Raw genomic sequence first — 23,315 nt, 5'->3', positions numbered from 1 at the left:
TTTAGATAATAATAATAACTGAGTACCTACCTAATCAGCTAACTAGCTAGGTACGCTACGCTAACGCAATCTGATTACCTACTTCTGAACTTCATTGCTGGTTAAACATTTAATTGGGTATTGATATTTGATACTGATTACTGAATAACTGGACAGTGGACTATAATCACAGGGAGTAAAGCGATGACCTAACAAATCTCAGCCTATTCTCCGTGTGCTCGGCCGCGGCACGGCGGCAGTCATACGCACGCGTTCTTCCCGCTCACATAACTCGTTATAATGGTCCAGGCTGTTTACACCACAGCCTGAGCCTTATTAAAATTAATTTAAAAAAAAACAGCGGGATTTTTTTTGAACGCTAAAAAAATCATGTTCGAAAATTTGAAATGTTTCCAATTTCTAAAACTGCCGGCTACATATTTTAAAAGTTTACGTTAGGTACATATTTATTGTAGTATAAAAATTATGGCACGATATTTAAGCGATTTTTGTGTGTTTATAAGAAGACGTATTTATTTGGTAAGTATTTTTTTATATTTTGTTAATAAATATCAGATAAAATAACTATATAATATGTATGAGATACCTCCGGGCGGGGTATAGGTATGTACCTACTTAGTTCAAATATATAAATATTTCAATCCTATACGCCTTTGACCACCTACCAAGTTATAACACTACAAACTCGTATCTTTTTAGATAAGAGCAAATAATACAATACGTAGGTAAACTTATGGTCTATTCATATTACGTAAAACATTTACACGCTAAGTTAAACTTTCCTGTTAATAATTTCAAAAGAGGCCAGCATGAAATCGCTTGCACGCCCTTTGGTTAAAAGTTCCACTTCTAAGAAACACCGGGTGATGTCAACTTTGCTCCACGCGATCATTTTGCATTGAATACATACATTACGTCATATCTTCAGTTAAAATTCGCGTTTGCTAAATAAACTAGCAACGTATGGTAAATTATTTATAAAGTTAGTCACTCACTTGACTTGTGCAGGCTGCAGGTTGCGAGTGAATCACTGTTTTATTCAGTCTTGTTGCATTCTCTTTTTGAAAAGAAGGCATGGCAGGAATGTCTTGAGTGTGCGAGCCATAATTTAATCTTTGTTAATCTTTGCTTAGTGTTCACTAGCAATAAAACTTGCAGAAGTCAGATTTCGAATAATTAAATATTAATAAAATAAAAATCAATTAAAGTAATTGACTTGCTGTGAGTAATTCAATTAACATTGACACAATTGCCTATGGAAAGAAAATATGTAATGTCTATAGAAAGTATGCAAGTGACTTGCCAAAGCTGACTTCTGCAAGAAATTGCAAAAGATACATGTCCGTGGACATTTGGCTTTGTTTTTTTTTAAATTAACGATCGAATGTCGATGCACCTTATACTTTTATTTTGTGACAACTTAACACCTGGTTGCGATTGCTTCTAATAGCAAGTGACGATTCGGTCAGATGGTAGCGCAGTTTAATAAATAATCCTGTAATGTATAAAGCGGCAGATTTGGAAAAATTAAAAGGGCAGTAAAGAGGTATAGGTAGGTATCTATGTGCATTTTTTATTTTAGTAAAACCGCACAATATAGGTACCTACTTACCTACTCTCTTAATTTTTGTACGACGATTGACAAAACGTTCTCAGTTACAAAAAATCGGATTTACATAATATGATAGGCAAACTAGAAACCGTAATAGGCTCGCAACTCCTACGTTCCGTCTCAGGAAATTCGGAAGTCAATATTGTGGGAATGAGTGTTGGTAATAGCTTCTTCTATCTGTATCTATATCTATCTTCTATATCTATACTTATAATAAAACTGTAACAGAACGATTAAAATTTTCAAAATATATTTAATGTCTGTACATTGAAATTTTTAATCGGAGGAAACATTATTATCGATATCCCCAAAACAATTTTTTTTAGAACTTTTGTCAGTCTGTATGTGCGCCTATCACGCGAACACTACTAAACAGAAGTAAATGAAATTTGGTACAATGGTAGCTGATACTCTGGGTCTCTGGGTTAACATATGGGGGAGTTTTTATCCCGAAATTTTTTAGGAATTTTTCGGGATAAGGGATCTAATTTTTTACTGATTTTACTCCATAACTTCGTGAAATCTGAACCGATTTTCCAATTATTTTTTCTTTACAAAGGTTGTACTGTCAGGTTGGTACCATGTAAGTTTGGTGAAGATTTGATGAACAGTTTTGGAAATAGAGGACGGAACTCCTCAACGGGTAACAGCAAATCTATCGCAGTCAGTATAATAGCTTGGTAAAAAGCTCTTAACCTTAATACAAAGCATATAGCATACAATACATTTTTATTTCTTCGCTTTTAGTCACAGGTTTGATTCCGGTAAAAAATTGGTACGCGCCTAAACTCAGTGCAATTCAATATCTACTGGTTTTACTGTATTTAGAACATTTCACGAAGAATATTTATTAAGTAGGTAAATTCTAACAGGTATGACCCACAATATTACCCGTATTATAAATGCGAAAGTGTGTTTGTTTGTTGGTTGGTCCTTCAGTCACGACGTGATTTTTTGAATGGATATAGTTAAAAACCTGGATAGTGACATAAGCTACTTTTTATCCCGGAAATTCAAAGAGTTCCCACGGGATTTTTAAAATCCTAAATCCACGTGGACGAAGTCGCGGGCATCAGCTAGTATGATAATATTATTATGTTGAGACGGACTTGTGGTAACTCTACGACATACAAGTATAGGTACTTAGGTATGTACGTAAATATAATATGTTTAGGTCTTGTTGAAGCCTGAAGGTTTCCAGTTGATGAATTAGCAAGGTAATTGTTTATCTCAATACAATTTTCCGTTATCATTTTTTATTAGGTAACTCATAGCTAACGAGTACATTGCCCGATAGTTACTAGGTATAAAAAAAAACCGGCCAAGTGCGAGTCAGGCTCGCGCAACGAGGGTTCCGTAATTCAGTCGTATTTTTTCGACATTTTGCATGATAACTCAAAAACTGTAATACATAAAAATAAATAAAATTTTAGAATGCACCTTTCATATGATACCCCACTTGATATAGTTATCTTACTTCGAAAATTTAAAATACTAATTATTAGTGACCACAAATTAATTTTTTTCGTGTGATCTAACCCTAAATTCACGGTTTTCAGATTTTTCCCCTAATGCCAGCTATAAGACCCACCTTCCTGCCAAATTTCATGATTCTAGGTCAACGGGAAGTACCCTGTAGGTTTCTTGACAGACAGACAGACGGACAGACAGACAGACAGACAGACAACAAAGTGATCCTAAAAGGGTTCCGTTTTTCCTTTTGAGGTACGGGATCCTAAATATAGCCTCGATACAAGAAATAAAACAGAGTCGGTAGGTATCTATTAGCTTATAGGATAGGCATACAAATTTACGGAGCTCGTCGCCGTATTAAAAAATGAAGACGCCTTTTCATAGCAAGACTTTTCCTTGCGTGTTTACAGTTTTGACCTAAAGCACATTTTCAGGGTGGCTTAGATAACTTGGGGATTCCATAAAAGCGTTTGAACTTTGGACTAGTTTTCACTTAAATGGAGTAAAATAGAAAATGTTATCTACACCTAACATAGCTTCTGCAAATTTTGGTTATTATTGCTTGACTGCAGACACATGTGCAGCGCTATAACTACAGTCTTAGGAGAAAATAATCATCGAAGAAGAGTTCACTTTTCTACTATTTTAAAATTGGAATAAGTAGGTTATTTAGTATTTTGACAAGACATCACACAAAATTCAATAGGCCGATTGGAGAAGCCACGAATTTACTATGGGCCTCCTATGAAAGCTCAGAGTCACTACGCGGGTGATGGAGAGAGTTATGCTTGGATTTCTCTACGTGAACTAATCAGAAATGAGATCCATAGGAGAACCAGAGTAACCGACATGTAGCTAAGCTGTTTCCGAAGCTGAAGTGGCAATGGGTACAGGGTAAGGTACATAGTTCGTAAAACCGATCAATGTTGGGGTCCCAAGGTGCTAGAATGGCGACATCACACCGGAAAGCGCTGTGTTGGAAGACCCCCTCCCCCCACTAAGTGGACAGACGATATCACACGAGTTGCAGGGCACCGCTGGATTCAGGCGGCACAAGACCGTGGCGTGTGGAACTATGGAAGTCCCCAAGACTGGACGTCTGTCGGTTGACGATCATAAGACACGAATTTTACGCGGGCAAAGTTGAGCTGAGATAAAAATCCAAAGTACTTACCTACCATACAATTAATCTATGGTACCTAGTACCTACTTACCTTATTGCACAAATAATTCAACCTCAAGAGTATATAAGGTTAAGAGAATATACAAGGTTTTGCATGAAAACAAAATTGTAAAATTTTGGCGGGGGACAGGGGAGAACGCTTTGTTGTGATTGGTGGACTCAAACAAAAATCACGTAAACAAGACAATGTGCAGAATGAGGGTACCGAACCGTGGGCCGACTTTTATGCTAAGCAACTGCAACTGCCTAAGCTTGGCGATCGGGGGTGTCCGCCTATTAGGCGTCTATAGGTGGTGGTCTGGCACAACATAAGGAGAGCCACGGTACTTCGACGCCTTTGATCTCGTGGTAAATGTTGATCACATCGACTCTGCCATGCCTCTCCCGTATCTGGGAGTTACTGGGGCCGTCTCGGGTCGCTCCCATACCACACGATTGCTCTGTTTAGATGACTTCGTCGAACCTCTGGTTAGTAGGTAATAACATCTATCCTCTGTGCTTATGGGATGCATAATATATATATATTTTAAAAATAATATTAGCCATGTTATATGACTAATATTCCCCTTTTCTCTCCAATTATGCGTCAGGCTTGTGCTAGGAGTAGGTATGACAATAGTGCAACGGGCGGGGTTTGAACCGTCGACCTTTCGGTTTCAGTCCACTCCTATACGGGTTGAGCTACTGAGGCTCTATTTAAATAGAGTCTTGGACTGTAGTAATAAAATGACGTGATTTTTGTACAGCGGTAGTTTATGGGGCTAAAATTCATTATTAATGAAATAATTTAAAAAATCTTGTTTAAATAATTAATTATTAACGTCACGCTGTACGGAAAGCGATTAATGACGTCCGTAAAGCGTGACGCTCTTCTTAAAAATAAATAAAAATCATCATTTTTTAAAATTATTCTGTTTAATAATGAATTCTAGCTCCATAAACTACCGCTATACAAAAGAATCACATCATTTTATTACTACAGTCCAAGACCCTATTGATGCATTCAGCGAGACACACCTAATTCGATCGAGCGTAACAGATTACAGCCACGGAAGCTGTCATGAGCTCATCACAATCACATGCAAATGAGACTCCGATAATGCGTTCGACATCAATACATTAATGCGGGACCATCTCCGCGCTGTCATCGGCTCTGTTCAATCGCGTTCAATAGAGATGGGTTGTCAAAGCTTCCCTGGCGCAGTGGTGAGCGCTGTGGTCTTATCAGTGGGGAGGTCCTGGGCTCGATTACCGGCAGGAGGTATAAAAAGACTAGATATGTATTATTTATTTAATAAGCGCATTGTGAACTAGCTGTTGGTGTACCTACCGAAATTTAATAAATTAAATTAATTTCAATGAAATGAAATAAAATGAGATGAGATGAGATGAGATGAGAGGAGATCGGGTTATTCAAGGGGCGGACCAACAAATTCCTAAAAGGCCGGCAACGCATCGGCGGCTCCTCTGGTGCTGCAAATGTTCATGGGCGGCGGTAATCACTTCACATCAGGTGACCCGCCTGCTCGCTTGCTCGCTATATCTATTAAAAAAAAAAAAAAAAAGATGAGATGAGAGGAGATGAGATGAAATGAGACTTCTGAATTTCCACTTGTCTGGTCTGTGGGAGGCTTCCGCCGTGGCAAGTAACCACCCCGCCGGCAAAGCCGTGTCACCAAGCTATTTAGTGTTCCGGATGCCATGTAGAAACCAAAGGGGTAATGGGTTTAATAAAAACTGCTATATCCCTTTCAGGTTATCCCACTTCCATATTCTTAGACTGCATCATCGCTCACCACCAAGTCAGATAACTTGTATAGGAATAAAGAAAACCATAATGCAATCCATACATTAATGCGGGACCATCTCCGCGCTGTCATCGGCTCTGTTCAATCGCGTTCAATAGAGATAGCTTGTTTCAATAGAGATGGGTTGTCAAAGGCGTTGTGTAGAGACGGTGTATAGACAGTCGGTACGCACAGGAGTTGAATAGCGTCTGCTGTGAAGTGTCAAGCTGTGCCAGTTTACATTTCCGACGCATGTCGTGTCGTTTCTAGGATTCATATGACATGTCCTTTTTGAGGCTAGGAATGTTAATGAATCCCTTTCTCTGTGAAAAGTAAGAAACTAGTCCGTGTCACGTATCTACTTGAGAATTTTTGGCTACAGTAACCAAATTTTGTTGTACGTTTAAATAGCTAATAAAATAATGTAGAAAAACTTGGAACTTTTGAAAGTTTCGTTGGCGTAATTTACAGAGATCCTACCAATGAAAGAATTTCAGAATCAAATCATTAAGTAGATCCGGTAATTACTCCCTCGTCCCTACATCCAAACTTACAAACTTTATCTCTTTATAATATTTAGTAAGTAAATTAAATCTTTTTACTCATACCTAGAAACTTAGCTTGTAAAAATGGTTAAGATTTAAGAATAATTTTACCTTGGAAACGTGCTAATGACGAAGAAGATTTTGTTTAAAATCGTACAAACTCTGTTTACTATATAGTAATAACGTAGTCTAAAATAATTTTTAGATCGGCTTCTGTTTATTACTTATAACACCTAGGTATTTCTTGTAACATTCTCATTTCAACTAGTCTGCTTCCAGTAGCTAGTGCGAAAATAATCTGACTGTGTTTAGGTTTACAATTTATTTTTTAGAATTCGTAAAATGTTTATAAATATCGTAGCGACTATGTATCTACCTATTAGATAACTAAAAATAATTAATTATTCTGGTCTATTTACAAAAATCATCCGTCTTCGTAGGTATTGTTTACAATTTACCTACAGTCGTTTTTAATTACATGCCTGCCTTAACTAACTTCTTCCTACGTATTTCCATACTTTTACCGTGCTGGTTGGCATCATACCAAATTACAATAGGTACAAATTATTTAGAATTTCGGATCATCATCATCATGATCAACCCATTTGCCGCGGCCGGCTCACTGCAGAGTACGGGCCTCCGCACAGAGTGAGAAGGGTTTCGGCCATAGTCTACCACGCTGGCCATTGCACACACCTTTCATTATGGAGAACTCTCAGGCATGCAGATTTCCTCACGATGTTTTCCTTCACCGTTAAAGCATTTCGGATATTTTTTGGTATTACAGGATATAAATGTATCAATTTAGTAATACCCAGGTAAGCAATAAGCATTTTACAAGTAGGTATTTTCCGATGTCAAGATTTGAATTTGCCAAAATATGCATTTTGTTTACTGTTAACAATAAAAACCTGTATATTTGAAGTTTACCAGCAAATTGTAGTGAGTTAGTTGATTCCTGGAATCTGAGTCACAACTCACAAGTCAAACTGTTTCACGATGTACCTATCGGTGTACAATGTAATATCCTAACAAAATAACCTTGTGTGCGCTAAATATAAATACTCTGGACATAGTTCACTTCAACGAGTCAGCGTTAAATTAAATCATATACCTATGCATATTGCATATGCGGCAAATGTGATTCGTCGTACACCAAATCGTAAGGATATTGAGTTGATGTAGAGTTTATAATAAAATATGAGAAATCATAGAGTTATTCACCTAAAAATAAATTATTTTCCTCCTTTCTAAAATAAAAATTATCTTCTTAATAGCTTGTCCTAATACTTAGGTTTGGCAAACATTGGTTTTAATTTTTAATTTAATTTTAATTTAATTTTAATTTTTAGCATTTATTTTTTGGCGCTGTCACAGTGTCACAGTGAGAAGCTAAATGCTTCTCTGTGTTAATACGTTGCAAGACACATCCTATTCGATGGTCCGCGGTTCGAATTCGAAACCAGACATCTACATGCTTGGAAGTCTGTCAATCCACACTTGGTCAGGCGTGGTGAACTATGACCTAAACTCATTTCATTCTGAGAGAAGACTCGTGATGAGTAGTGGGCCGGCAATGGCTTGTGATGATGATGATGATGATGACATCCAACTTTGTAGCTGGTCACTAATTAAGTAAATAATTTTTCCTTGTTTCAGATATCATGGATCTCATTAGTTTTGTATCTTTTTTACAAATCTTTTATATTTTATTTAAATGGTCGCCAATTCTATTACTTGAGGCGCATGTTAGGGGTGAGTAACTGAAGTAAAATTGTTTTTTTAAAATCAATCCGTTTTTTTAAAATCCATACTTAAATGCGAAAGTGTGTCTGTCTGTCTATCTGCTAGATTTTTACGGCCCATCCGTTCAACCGATTTTAACGAAATTTACTACAAATATAGCTTGCATCTCGGGAAGGACACAGATGCACTTTTGTCCCGGAAAATCAAAGAGTTTCCATGGGATTTAAAAAAAAAACTAAATTCACGCCAAAGAAGTCATGGGCATCATCTATTTGATACATAGATAGCTTGCATCCCTGAGACGAATGTAGTGTACTTTTTATCCCAGAAAATCAAAGAGTTCCCACGGGAATTGTAATTAGGTACAATGTATGAGAAAACAAAATGAAAAATGTTTATTTACCAAAATTAATTTTGTCAATTTTAACATTGTCTGATGGTACCCACACTAGGTAGCCTGTGTCGTGAATTACCTAATTAGCATTAACAATAGGTAACCGGTAAATTGACGCTCGGTTCAATAGAAAAAGTAATACGAGATAGATAATGACTAAGTAGATGGTTATTCCGAACAAATTTTGCGGAGAGCAACTCCGAAGGTTTTTGCATTGCAAAAATCTACGTTTTCTCATTTCAAGTTTTTGGACTAGGTCTTGACCTTTTGGTTTTGATTTTTTTTACAGCTAGGTCTCTGCGTGTCGCGAGGTACAGCGACCGTTCTGAACTTATGCTGTGCATTAGTCCTGGTGCCATTATGTAAGAAGCTAAACCAAGTGCTTTATCGAGCCATGTCTAAACTGTGTCCAGGACTATTCTTCTTCTGGCTGGAGAGAGCGAAAAGCTTCCATATGACCGTTGCTATCACGCTAGTTATGTTTGCAGGTTAGTTTAAGACCTTAAGTAAATTAGGTGTGCGTGGCGTTACTTCCCCGATTGCCATCTCGACCTGTCGCGTACTTATACAATAGTGCGTCTCTGGAGCCGCCCTACTAAATTAGCACAATAACGGTGGTTACGCACTCATCCGATCCGAGTCCGTGAAAATACGTTCTTTTTTTGTTATTTATATGGTAGCTGGTTATGAAGTTGGATCGGATGATTGCGTGATCGCTGTTAGTCAGAAATCGGATGGGGTCGTCTTGATCAGAGAATTTTTTACACAATGTAACATTATTGTAAGCAAAAGGAGACAAATGGACTTCAAAAAATAAGTTTATTTCTTAATTTATTTTTAACAGTTTATCATAGTATTTATTTAAGTAAATTAATGTGTTGATAGAGCATTTTTAGTGGTCCTACGCAAATAGTGGAGTTTTAGTTTATTAACCGTATCTTAAACATTAGTGAATTATTCATGTGCGTTCTAGTAGGTAGTAAATTCTTAAATACTCATTCTTCAAGTTCTTACGTTCGGTGCTTTTGGGGTGAAGTGTAAATTAGCAGCATCTAGCACGTCGCTCAAAGAGCTTAGCTTCTAAACGGCTCTCGCTGCACCATTAAGTTCTTCAGGGGCCTTCAGACGAGGTTAATGACGCGACACCGTTCTGAGCCGCGACTTCAGTGCGTTAAAGATCAACGCGTGAAGAGAGGCTTGTGCTTCTTGTTTTGTAAGAAAACTCCTTAGAATGGGTGTGAGGACTCCTTAGAATGGATGTTAGAATTATTGAAGTTTTTTCTAAAACAAAGTGACGCACTACCTATACAAAATATATAAAACCGGCTGAAGAGTATTAAAACCGGCCAAGTGCGAGTCAGACTCACGCATCGAGGGTTCCGTACTACAATCATATTTTTCCGACATTTTGCACTATATATCAAAAACTTCCATACTTAATATTATAAGTGCAAAAGTGTGTCTGTCTGTCTGTCTGTCTGCTAACCTTTCACGGGCCATCCGTTCAACCGATTTTGTCGAAATTTGGTACAGATATAGCTTGCATCCCTGGGAAGGACATATGCTACTTTTTATCCCGGAAAATCAAACAGTTCCCACGGTATTTTTAAAAATACTACATCCACGAGGACGAAGTCGCGGGCATCATCTAGTTATGCATAAATATGGACACGTTTATTACCTACATATTACCCTGTACGGGAGCGGTGTGCAGGCTCGACCGTACCAAAGGGGAAAGAGAGACCGCTCCCACCGAGCGGTTGGTTGTGCTCGATAGCGCCAGCTGGGCCGACGGTTGTATCTTGAAACTTCTATATATAGTCCAGATTGCCGAACACTCTGTTAGTGCGAGTACTGTCGGTGGTACATTTGTTCGGGACTACGTCATCGATTGAACAGCGCCATCTAGTTTATATTGTGGCAACCGCCACAACCCTATTACACACTATACTTTATATACCAAATTATATTACATATACTATACCTATAGTTTTTTAATTTATCGTTATTCGTCATTGTTCTTATATCAATAGACATCCGCTGCTAGGTGAAGGTTTCTCCCAAGGGTCTCCATACTTGTATATAGGTGTGATCTTGCGCTCATAAATGTCCAGCGGTGGTTTCTCAGTGACTCTTGAAATCGTCCACAGTTGTTCTTCCAACGCTGCTTTAACCCTATATATTTATTGAAAACTTACATGCTAGGTAGGTATCTGTTAATTTAAAACGTAAATCAATTTTGTAGACATAAAATAGTTAGCCTAGATAAGGTAGGTACTATGTAGGCAGTGTTAATTACTAGTACGTACTCGATGGTTACAACTAAAAGGATTTGATTTCGATCAATGCTGTTGGGTTTGCATGTTGCATGTCTCAAGCATATAAAAGTTACAGTTCAAAAAACATATAAATCAAAGTGCATTTTTTTAAATTGCTACTGAAACTAATTTTAGGCTTTTAATGCATTTCGGTCAACAATTATTTAGCTTGACTTGTGACTTATTTTCACAATTTTGATGGTAGGTACACTAGGTAGGTACTTATCTGTGTTGCGTTAGAAAACTCAAAATATCTATGTGATGTTTAATTATTGTATGTTGGGTGGCGAAGATGAAGTGGCAACGGGCAGGACACATAGTTCGTAAAACCGATAGACGTTGGGGTCCCAAGGTGCTGGAATGGCGACCTCGCGCCGGAAGACGCAATGTTGGAAGACCCCCCACTAGGTGGATGGACGACATCAGACGAGTCGCAGGGAGCCGCTGGATTCAGACGGCGCAAGACCGTGGCGTGTGGAAGTCCCTACAAGAGACCTATGTCCAGCAGTGGACGTCTATCGGTTGATGATCGTGATGATAATGATGATGTGTCCTAGGTTCTATCTATCAATGATAATTTATATAAATCGGTAGCAGTGGCGTGCACAGGGTTTGAAGCCAGGGTAGGCATTACTTAGGTGAGAACCAGTGGCCCTACCGCGGTTGTTTGACAGCTACAATGTCACGATCGCAATCATCTCTGATTGGTTAATGCTCGCTCACTATTGGCTACAATGCATTGTTGCAACAAGATGGCACAAATTCAGCCAATCAGAACAATTGAGATTGTAATTGATTGATGCAGGTTTTAGACAATCGCCCTACTGTTTACTGGCAGGTCATAATGAAAAATATGCATTGAGCTATTATAACTGGGGTAAGCAGTGCATTTATGCCTATATGACCAGCACGCCACTGATCGGTAGGTACTACAGCATGGACACTACAAATTACAATACACCAAAAATGCTACAAAATGTAAACGATTTTGAACCATTTTTATAAAGTTGGAAAAATAGATTTTCTTTTAATAGCTACGGGCTACGGCGTAGCATTTCAACAGTTTTAAGTTGGTAATTTTGTTGCAGTCGTACATTCCGTGTCGCATTTCGTGAACCTGTGGAATTTCTCGCGGAGCTACGACGAGGAACGGGAGGAAATTAATATGGCGAGTTATAAGAACCAGGTAAGATTCCATCCTTAAATATATTAATATAAATTTAACTGGGCACCCATAAACATTAAAGTTTTTTTTTAAATGAAAATAATACAATAGAACTTAAAGCTAGTAGGTATTATCTAATTACTATACAAATCATGCCTGTGTGGAATGGTGCCAAGAATACTGGCTGCATTTCCGCGTTGGACAGCTAGGCTGATCCGTTGCGCAAAAAATGAGCCAGCCCTTCTGTCACCAGATGCTATCAATCGCGGTGAAATGTCTCGTATTTGTTTTAGCCCTAAGACTCCATGGCCCCAGGGTCTTGTTTGTTGTTGTTTGTCTTATCTTAACAACATATTATTTATTAAATAAACAAGTACCTCCTTTTAAATAAATGGTTTTGAGAGTGAAAGAGGGAGGCTTTAAGAGCCTAGGTGACAACGCAGACAACTTTAAGGCTTTTTCAATTCTGGTCATTTAATATTCAATTACTTTCGGTGGGTGGGTACGTACCCAGACGTACAAAATGCTCACTGATCTTTCATCAAAAACGCCATAGGGTTGCGAAATTAATGCAAGCGAAAAGTCAAGGGCATGTACAAACACTAGACCCAGTGTAGTGTGCCTGAGTCAGCTGGTTGTAACGATCCTTGGGTAGCCCGGCTTTGTCACTCCGTGAAAGAAAAATACATTTTTAAATCCGTTCAGTAGTTTTCGCAGACAGATAAAAAAAAGCTGTTTTGGGGTCTATATTATCGATAATAATGTTTCCTCCGTTTAAAATTTTCAAAATATTTAATATGAATATTTAATGTACAGAAATCGTCCAGTTACAGATTTATTAAAAAAAACCGGCCAAGTGTGAGTCAGGCTCGCGCAATGAGGCTTCCGTACTACAGTAGTATTTTTTCGACATTTTGCACGATAATTCAAAATCTATGATGCATAAAAATAAATAAAAATCTGTTTTAGAATGTACAGGTGAAGAACTTTCATAAACCCCACTTGATATAGTCACTCACTTCGAAAGTTGAAAATACTAATTATTAGTTCATGACCACAATTAATTTTTTTTCGTGTGATCTAACCCTAAATTCACGGTTTTCAGATTTTTCCCCAAATGTCAGCTATAAGATCTACCTACCTGCCAAATTTCATGATTCTAGGTCAACGGGAAGTACCCTGTAGGTTCCTTGACCGACAGACAGACAGACAGACAACAAAGTGATCCTATAAGGGTTCCGTTTTTCCTTTTGAGGTACGGAACCCTAAAAATATAGATAGATACTCTAAGCTACCTACTAGTATTTAAAGAGAACCAAGAAATAAATATAAATGCCCATTAAAAAGAGCTTTTATGAATAAATACGTAAATGCATTAAGAATAATTGAATTAAAACACTTTAATGGGTGCCTGTAATACAAAATGCAATTAAATCACTCGAGGCAGTTATCCGCTCGCTGGGATACGTTGATAAGCCGTGAATATGGGTCGTTTATGTAAAATTTATGAGCACATGATTCACGCGATGATGTATAGTGATTCAGGGGCTTTTAAAACTATTATTGACTAGCTGATGCCCGCGACATCATCCGCGTGCATTTAGACTTTCAAAAATTACGTTGGAACTCTTTGATATTCCGGGTTAAAAAGTAGCCAATGTCGCTCTCCAGGTCTTCAACTATATGCATGCAAGAAATCAGGTCAATCCCATCCATTGTTCTGTTGCGGCGTAGTTAAAGGACAAAACAACAAACAAACATATAAAATACAATTGAATCGCTCGTGCCAATAATCAGATCGCTGGGATGCGGTGATAAGCTTCGAATATGGATCGTTTATGTAAAATTTATGAGCACATAATTCACGCGATGACGTATAATAATTCAGGGGCTTTTAAAACTATTTATCATCATCATGATCAAACCATCGCCGGCTCACTACAGAGCACGCAGGTCTCCTCTCAGAGTGAGAAGGGTTTTAGTCATAAGTACCATAGTCTAAGTGCCATAGTCTACCACGCTGGCCATGTGCGGATTGGTAGACTAACTAACTAAAACTAATTAAAACTATTATTGATTTTAAATAGCTTTTGTCGGGGAGTTCGTTAGATTCCGAAGATTAAATTGTGTGGATATAGGTATTTAATGTCCGTCCGTACCTACACCGATTTCTACGAAATTTTTGAACCAATTTGTTTTTTTTTGTACTCACTAAAGAAAGTTTGTGAGATGGCCCCGTAAAAATGCTGGATCCAACTCCTTAATCTTATCCCAATCCAACTCCTTAAACGTGATGCTGCAGGGTCACAAACCCTTAGCAATGAGGAATACGACGCAGAGAGTGTAGGCTAACTTTGTGAAATTGAAACTCGTTGAAATGAGTTCAGTTGTTGAGGCTTTATATTTTTTTAACTTGGGTTACATTAAGGATTTATGTAGGTATGTATGAGAGTATTCACGCGGCTGCACCTGTGTGCTTCATTAATTTATATAAGAGCCTGCAGGACGCCCTCGTGTCATAATATACACTCGTTAGGGCACAGCGTGTCTAGCACCCTCACCTTTTCTGCTGAATGTTACAGAATTATTCTGCATCATTCATAATTTAAAGTAGTGTAAACTTTGCCTATAGAGAGAGAGCCAGCGCGTTGCCAGACCTTTCTTATTTTATAAAAGCTGAAAGTTTCTCTGCGTGTTGTCCCCAACACTGGGAGGATCGTTTGTTTGGATGTTTGTTAGGATCATGGTGGCTTTGGGAGATAACAGGTAATAAAGGTGTAAAAAATCTTACATCAAAGTACGTATAAAGTCTATTTTTTAATATTTTCTTCGGAGTATTATTAGAAATCACGTCATGCATTGCCAGACACGTTAATAATTTAATAAACTTCAAAGGTTACTAAGGACATACTAAGTGTCTGGCGATGCATGACGTGATTTATAATACTTTTCCGAAGAAAGTATAAAAAAATTAGGCTTTATACTTTGACGTAACATTTTTTACACCTTTATTACCTGTTATCTCCCAAAGCCACCATGATCCAAACAAACGTTCCTCCCAGTGTTGGAGACAATACGCAGAGAAGCTTTCAGATTTTATAAAATAAGGAAGGTCTGGCACGCGCTGGCTCTTAGACCGCTATTTTGTGCCTCTACAATATGCATACCGACTATGACAGACTGTTCAGTAATAATAAAGTCTGGTTTCAGTCATCAGGGCTTCATAGTACGTAAGGGGAAGGTTGCGAGTAGTTTTTTTTACAATTTTTTGCATTCAGTAGCCAGTACTTTACACCCTCAAACTATCGCCAAGTAACGCCTGGCTATATCATTTGTTTCAGAGCCCATTACTCCTACTGATGAGCATAGCAGGCGTGACGGGCACATCGATGCTAATTATCGTGCTAAGCATGGGTGTAACGTCGAGCAGATTTGTGAGACGCAGGGTGTATAACGCGTTCTGGTATACCCATCAGCTGTATCTACCTTTCATGGTGTTGCTGATGATACATCCTTTGAGGTAAGGAGTTGTTTTAACATACGAGAATATTTTTTTGTTGTCGAACTAAATTAGTTATCAATCTTTAGAAAAGTGCTTAAATGGTTTCTGCCTAAATTGGCGAAACTTTGAGAAGCACAGTAATTTTTTGTATAGTACAAAATATTATTTTTGGCATAAATAACTAAAACATATTCGTATATGAGTGTACTCCATCAACAAAATAAAGGTTAGGATATTTTGTATTTAAAATCAATTTTTTTTTATTCAATTCAACTTTTACAAGTAATTTTTAATTGTCAAATGCATCTACCACTGGATCGGAATGCCTTTCCTATCGAGAAGAACCAGCAAGAATCTCTGCAGTTGCTCTTTTCAAAGATTTGATTTTTTATACAATATTATGCCATGTATAAAAGTAATTGAAGTCCCTCACATTGCTGGACTAGCTACAGGTCAAATCCATGCTTATTTATCATTTACATAATCTTCAATTGCAATATTTGCTTTTTTCAGGAGCACAATTTTTTTTTATAGGTACATGTTTAAAAAACAGTAGAAAAAGTTAATTGCAAATTCGCAACAATTTATTTTTCAGTGGCATTTTGAAGGAAGAAGTTTTCGACGAAAACATCAGTATTAATAGTAGTATGAACACCCATATAAATGTTTCATCACTATACAAGCCAACATTTGCCCCAATCAAGTCGATGGTAAGTTAAAAGTCCAACATTTTTATTACTGCTTTTAGTCCAAAAACTAAAACATGAAATCTTACACAATAATATACCTAAGTTCTATGAATAACGCAGACTTCCATTATAAAAGAGTTTAAAAAATTCTATCCAACCATAGCTGGAGCGGATATATTTGCAGAGTAGGTATACTTGGGTACTTTTAGTTGGAATTCCCCTAATTACTTTTCATGGAATTAAGTTTTTTTTTTTTAAATTCAGATACAAGTTAGCCCTTGACTGCAATCTCACCTGGTGGTAAGTGATGATGCAGTCTAAGATGATAGCGGGCTAACCTGGAAGGGGTATGGCAGTTTTTATTAAACCCATACCCCTTTGGTTTCTACACGGCATCGTACCGGAACGCTAAATCGCTTGGCGGCAAGGCCTTGCCGGTAGGGTGGTAACTAGCCACGGCCGAAGCCTCCCACCACACCAGACCAGAAATTTAGAAATTATAAAATTCCAAACCCCTGCCAGGAATCTAACCCGGGACCTCCCACTATTAAGACCACAGCGCTCACCACTGCGCCAGGGAGGTCGTCAAATGTGATGATGGCATAGTAATTGAAGTATAGTTTTATCTTTTAAAATCTAATTTCGATTTTCAAGTCTTTTAAGAAATAACAATATAATGGGGACGGATGAACACACATCCAAACAAGTCTGTTAAACTCTTCACCCTTCGGGCGTTTGTGCACTCATCCGTGCAATAACGGAATCCGTAAAAATACGAATCGAATGAGTACGTATTTGTATGACGGCCACTTCGAAGAATCACGGATACGAACCGAATACGGATGAGTGCACAAACGCCCTTTCGGGTTCCGAGTTTTACGATGACCGGCAGTTAAAAGCGCATTCATACAAATCACATAATCATCATACCTACACGTTTATGTCGCCATACATTTCATTAAGCAATTGTGTCGAGCATTAATAAAAGAGTTTATGGGTCTCTGTCCTCTTTGAATTCCTCAATGAATCTGATTCGACCTTGAAATAAGTATAATTCGATTTACATATAAAAAGCTATTTATTTTGAAAGTTATTAAGAAGGAACCAGAAACATGTTAGCGTTTAAACTATCGTGAGTGATTTCCATTATAAGTAACTAGTCTGGCTTGTTAGCTGACGAAACCTATACTTATAACCAGAAACATAACTAAAATATTAAAGACTTTATAATCGCTAATAGTGGACATGCCAAACCATGACTATTTTCGTTGGCGTCAGACTTTGGCGGACACAGATTTTTGTTAATAGACCTTAGCTATTTCCTTCGGTGCTACAAATATTTGTGGGTATTCGTATTGACTTTGTTTACGGTTTTCCTCTATTCAATTCCATCTTTTACTTAGTTCTTCCATGAAAAAAACTTGCAGAAATGTTTAGTCAGATTTTCAAACTATTTACCTAGCTGTCCTGATTTTCTAAAGTGCGTCTAAATAACATGTCGCAATCTAAGTATTACAGAAAATTTATCAGCCCTTAGTGATATTGTAGGTGTTGTGATAGGTCTAGGTTGGAGCGCGCTTGCCTAGAAGATGCCTATTCACTCTTGCCTTGAAGGTATTCAAGTTACACTTGGCATGAAACACGGACACCGGAAGAGCGTTCCACACCTTAGCGTTTCGTGTCAGAAACGTTACTTTAAAACTTCCGAGAGATGTTTTTTTTTTTGCTTTTGAATTTTTAATGAAAGAACATAGTTTATTTTGATATAAAACGAATCTAAACAATTAAACATAAAAATTACAGATAGAAAATGTCATCTAAACCACCGCAACGAGGCAGGGTGCCCAGAACGCTTTTTTGATTATTTTTATGCTTTTTAAATCTAATTTCAGACTTGGCTGTGGATGGCATTACCTCTGATCTGTTTTTTCCTGGATTTGTTGTGGAGGATATTTTCGCGGAATCTCGCAAGAGTTCAGATATTAAATGTAAGTATGGTTTTCGATTCGAGGGTAAATAAGGGATATTTCCTTTTAAATAAAAGTTGCACAATGGGTAGATAATTAATCCGTAAGTTGAAATATAATCAAATTACGGTGTGTGCACAGAGCATACTGTATTATTAGGTTCACTAACCGATTAAACTTCGCCTAAGCTCGTTATAATATGTTCTTTGTACTGTCCGCAACAAAAGAGTTAAGCTATGTTATTACATAAATTTTAATAATTTTGGATTGTCACTAAAATAAACAGGAAAATTTATTATTTTTAGGGTTCCGTACCTTAAAAGGAAAAACGGAACCCTTATAGGATCACTTCGTTGTCTGTCCGTCTGTCTGCCAAGAAACCTTCAGGGTACTTCCCGTTGACCTAGAATCATTAAATTTGGCAGATAGGTAGGTCTTATAGTAGACATGAGGGCAAAAAATCTAAAAACCGTGAATTTGTGGTTCATCACAAGAAAAAAAATTAAAATGTGTTCATGAACAAATATTGCTATTTTCCACTTTCAAAGTAAGTAACATTAATACACCAAGTGTATCATATGAAGGGGCTTTACTTGTGCATTCTAAAACAGATTTTTATTTATTTTTAGGCATAATAGTTTCTGATTTATCGTGTAAAATGTCCATAAAATACGATTGTAATACGGAACCCTCAGTGCGCGAGTCTGACTCGCACTTGGCTGGTTTTTTTAATGTGTTTAGTGGAGTTTTTGTTTTCTTTAAAATCGACACCATGACTCCATACATCATTTTCCTCTATTAACAGTACCTAAGTTTTCGCTTCTGAGTCTCTGACGCTCCCAAAATAACACCCTTTTATTGTGACGAATGAAAAATCAAAAGTACTCCCATGTTAGTTAAGGTATAGGGGAGTCTGTATGCTTAACTACTGGACCCTGACTGCCCACATTACTCCCACGGAAGTTTGTAATTCTGCGTGTCCTGTGGGATCACCACTTAATGACTGTATGCAGAATTAGATAGAATGTAAAAAAACTACTTAGATTTGTTTTTAAAACTAAAGCGTTGTAGTTATTGACTTGTCACGACAAGTTGTCGTACCTACCTATTTGTAAAAACTTGAAGGAGGATTACAAAAATTTTGTACTTTAGCATGAAATCATTTTCACCAAGTTTGCCGTACCCAGAGTTTATGCAATTACCTACGCAATTTTCTAAAAGTTGCTAAAAGTTCAGTTTTATTTAAAAAAATACTTATTCGTTGTAAAGAGCAGATTCTATATATATTTTTGAAAAATCCGTTTTGTAAACTAAAAAAGCTATAAAGATTTCTAGAAAAGAAATTTCGATTCGATGTAGAGCACACTGCCCTTTTGCTTCAAAAAAATTAACCGTATAACCTTTATTATGCCAGGTTGAAGTATATAATTTTTTTCTAAACGAGTCGACGATTTACAGCTGTTCTGTTTGGCGGCCATTTTCCGCATTCCTCACAGCGGTTACGCACTCATTCGATCCGAGTCCGTGAAAATACGTTCCTTTTTATTTCTATGGGAGCTTATGACATATCGTAGATAATCGCTGGTATTCTCACAGATGACGGATAGAACTCGGCAGTGCGTAATCGCCGTTAGACATTATTAGAATTAGAATTAGAATTATAATTTGTTTATTAATCACTTGGTACACAATCAATTAATTTACAAAACCACTATAATAATTAATAATCAGTAAAATAATATGTGTAAACAAAAACAACACAATCGATAGAACTGCATTAGTGAAACACTGCGTCGCAATTCTATCGCCCATCCCTGGAGTAATGAAACTTGACACATAATGGATTAAAGTCTAAATATAACAATTTGCTAGAGATTAAAAAATAAATTATGAACGTTACTTCCGCCCAAAAAAATATTGGAGATATTCTCGAGTCGCGCCTAAATAAGTTTAATTTTAAAAAAGTAACCTAGATTTACCTAAATGATTTTATTTAGGTGAGTCACATGGCCGGACGCACAATAAGCCTGACGCTAAGCTGTCCACACGAGCAGTTCTCCTGTCGGAAAGGACAATACGTCCTGATGCAGTGCTTAGACGTCTCCGTGCTAGAATGGCATCCTTTTACTGCGGTTGAGGTAACTTATTATGTTAAGCTGTTAAGGTGCTCTCTGGTGCACGAAGGCACCACATTTAAAACATAAAATACTTAAAATACTAACCCTTATATTAATTATTTAAGACAGAAGCAGTTCTTAAATGTAAATAATTTATTCCAGATTCCTACACAAACCCAAAGAGTATTTGTTATTTGGATAAAAGTAAAGGGCGACTGGACGGAGTCTTTAGAAAAATTAACAAACGAAAGAGGACCTAATAACCTTATGTGAGTAAATTTCAAAATAATAAACGAAATATCAGCAACAATAGTAGAAGATGCAGCAAAGGAGCTTGAGCTTATTGCCGCACACCAGTAAGCGTCATTGTAGTCACAGATGTATTTACATAGCATTACAGTTGGAATTACGTTACTTTGGATGCTAGAGATATTGTAGGTCATCATTTCTGTAACTATGGGTGTATAGTTTTGTTGTGTACGTCTACGTAAAATGTATTTGACTGATTTAGAAGCGACTTTCACAAAGTTCTAAAGCATTTCTAGGCATACACCATAGATTAATTATTGGTCTCGCTCCAGACACGCAATCTAGAACTAGGAAAAATGACTCTAATTTCGTGGAGACTTCCGAGTTTGCTTCAGTTTCAATTTCTATCTTGATTTCAAATTCATTGCAACTGATTCCTTTACTAATGAACTAATATATTATTAATTAATATGTTTCAGCATTCTTATAGATGGACCATTTTCGAGTCCAATGGAAGGAGTGTGCTCAAACAAAGTTGCGATATGTGTCGCGGCCGGCGTTGGGATCACTCCGTTTGTTTCTGTACTTAGAGACATACTTATGTTAGTATCTTTTGTTAGAGCTTTTCTTGAGTGTTCGTTTTGATCAAAAACATTTCACAGGAATTCGCGTAAAGTTTTTCAAGTCTTGACGGTCAGAGCCTAAGAATTTTACATCATCAATCAGCGTGTTTGCGTCCACTGCTGGACATAGGCCTTCCCAAGAGCACGCCACCACACACGATCCTCCGCCTTCCTCACCCACCCACTTCCCGCTATCTTCTTAAGATCGTCTGTTCAGCGAGTTGGAGGTCGTCCCACACTGCGCTTGCTGATACGCGGTCTCCACTCCAGAACACGTCTGCCCCATTGGCCATCAGTTCTGCGGCAGACGTGGCCTGCCCACGGCTTTACAACATTATTCATAGTATTATGAAGACAGATTAATAATAACCTACTCCTCTTGCAGTGAAAATATTATTTACTAGAAATGTTAACTCAAAGTCTACTAGCTTCCCTAGGATCACCCTCGATAGTAAAATAAACATTTTATGTTGATGAGGAGATTTATTAGTACAGGCTACATCCAAAGAAAATAAGTTCATATGTTACATCCTTAGTAGGAGGGAGAAAGAGTGTAAAAGTTATTATTAAATTCTTTTTATTTTCAGGAATCCCAGAAGCAGGCTGCCAGGAAGAATCCATTTGATATGGATTGTGAGACATGAATCGGAACTAATATGGATTGCAAAGCTAGCTAATGACACTATAATGCAATTGAGAAACGCCAACCGACCAGATAGGCTACATCTAGAACTTTACGTGACTAATACAAATGAAATTGATACCAAAAATGAAAATAAATGTAACAATAAAGCCCGTGCCATAACTCATATTGTAGTAGATGAAAAAGGAACTCTTAGTCATGTGATAGATAGAAGTGAAAGAAATGACAATGATGAAAAAACAACACTTCTAACGCCACATTTAAAAAGAAACGGCTGTGTTTTAAGTGAAAATAATATTTTAAAAAGTGATAATGCTCACGATAAATGTGATATAGCTAAGAAATATCCGTTGATCGGATGCAGAGTGAAGAGAGGCAGACCACATTGGGACCGAGTTTTTGGATATTGGATACATTTATATCCAGAGTAAGTTAAATGAATTTATTTATTTCTCTATTTGATAATATAATGTATGAAAAATACTTAAATTAATATGAATTGGGGCATATTAAAATCAAATAAAAATTGGTCCGAAATATTTCATACTTTTTATATTACAGAGTAATGAGTATTAGAAAAAATGAAAGACTTCCGGTTATTACTTAAAATGAATAGTTTTTTAGTGAAGGACAATGAAATATGAACTAAAATCTTAATAACATCTATAATATAAAAATGAATCACTAAATGTGTTGGTCATCGCAAATCTCGAGAACCGCTGAACCGATTTCGCTAATTCTTTTTTTATAATATTCCTTGAAGTACGAGGATGGTTCTTACGAAGAGAAAAAATTAGTTCAACCTCCCCCTCAATTTTCTAAACTCCACCCGAGCGAAGCCGGGGCGTGTCAGCTAGTCAGCAATAAAATTAACGATGAATGAAATTATTTAGACGCACGATAATTTATAGCGCTTGGTTGGAGAAATATCCAAAATGATATCAATATCAAACCCACAAAAATTTACCCAAATTCGTAATAATCCGCCGATGAAATTATATCTTATTTTATGTAAAGAAGAAAAAGGAAAAGACAAGAATAACATAGCTTTAAGTATGACCAAAACATATTGATTTATTTTATTAATTGGATAATTCAATTATAAAATGATTTAATTTCAGGGAGCATCTAAATCTTTATTGCTGTGGACCAAAGAAACTAGTAGAAATGTTAAGAAGCAAGTGTAAATATTATTCTGCGAGATTAACAAAAACCCGCTTCACGTTCATTCACGAAGGTTTTTCATGAATTATAATATGTTGAATTTACTAATGGACTGATTAAATACCATGTATTTCAAAC

At 37.0% G+C, this 23,315-nt stretch overlaps 1 protein-coding gene across 2 annotated transcripts; it reads left to right on the top strand.

The window, feature by feature from the left end:
- The first annotated feature begins 211 nt into the window (after window positions 1-211).
- Window positions 212-23,314, top strand: LOC117996387 (NADPH oxidase 4-like). 2 transcript variants are annotated; one of them, XM_034984444.2, is made up of 12 exons: window positions 212-519; window positions 8,260-8,355; window positions 9,030-9,228; window positions 12,147-12,244; window positions 15,565-15,743; window positions 16,321-16,435; window positions 18,307-18,402; window positions 20,379-20,519; window positions 20,661-20,767; window positions 21,227-21,349; window positions 21,958-22,440; window positions 23,135-23,314. In XM_034984444.2, the coding sequence occupies exons 1-12, from the start codon at window positions 466-468 to the stop codon at window positions 23,259-23,261; spliced, it is 1,818 nt and encodes a 605-aa protein (XP_034840335.1). In that variant the 5' UTR covers window positions 212-465; the 3' UTR covers window positions 23,262-23,314. The 2 variants fall into 2 exon arrangements, with proteins under 2 accessions (XP_034840335.1, XP_069365527.1); XM_069509426.1 differs by lacking the exon at window positions 21,227-21,349.
- Window position 23,315: the final 1 nt, after the last annotated feature.

This window comes from Maniola hyperantus, chromosome 3 (assembly GCF_902806685.2).
Source record: "Maniola hyperantus chromosome 3, iAphHyp1.2, whole genome shotgun sequence".
NCBI lineage: Eukaryota > Metazoa > Arthropoda > Insecta > Lepidoptera > Nymphalidae > Maniola > Maniola hyperantus.
This window is presented reverse-complemented; position numbering and strand designations above follow the sequence as displayed.

Bases quoted from the DNA above. Each gene is read 5' to 3' on its own strand.
- LOC117996387 (XM_034984444.2), top strand. From the start codon at position 466: ATGGCACGATATTTAAGCGATTTTTGTGTGTTTATAAGAAGACGTATT. The intron at 520-8,259 runs GTAAGTATTTTT...TCCTTGTTTCAG, and splicing joins TAAGAAGACGTATTTATTTG to ATATCATGGATCTCATTAGT. The intron at 22,441-23,134 runs GTAAGTTAAATG...ATTTAATTTCAG, and splicing joins TGGATACATTTATATCCAGA to GGAGCATCTAAATCTTTATT.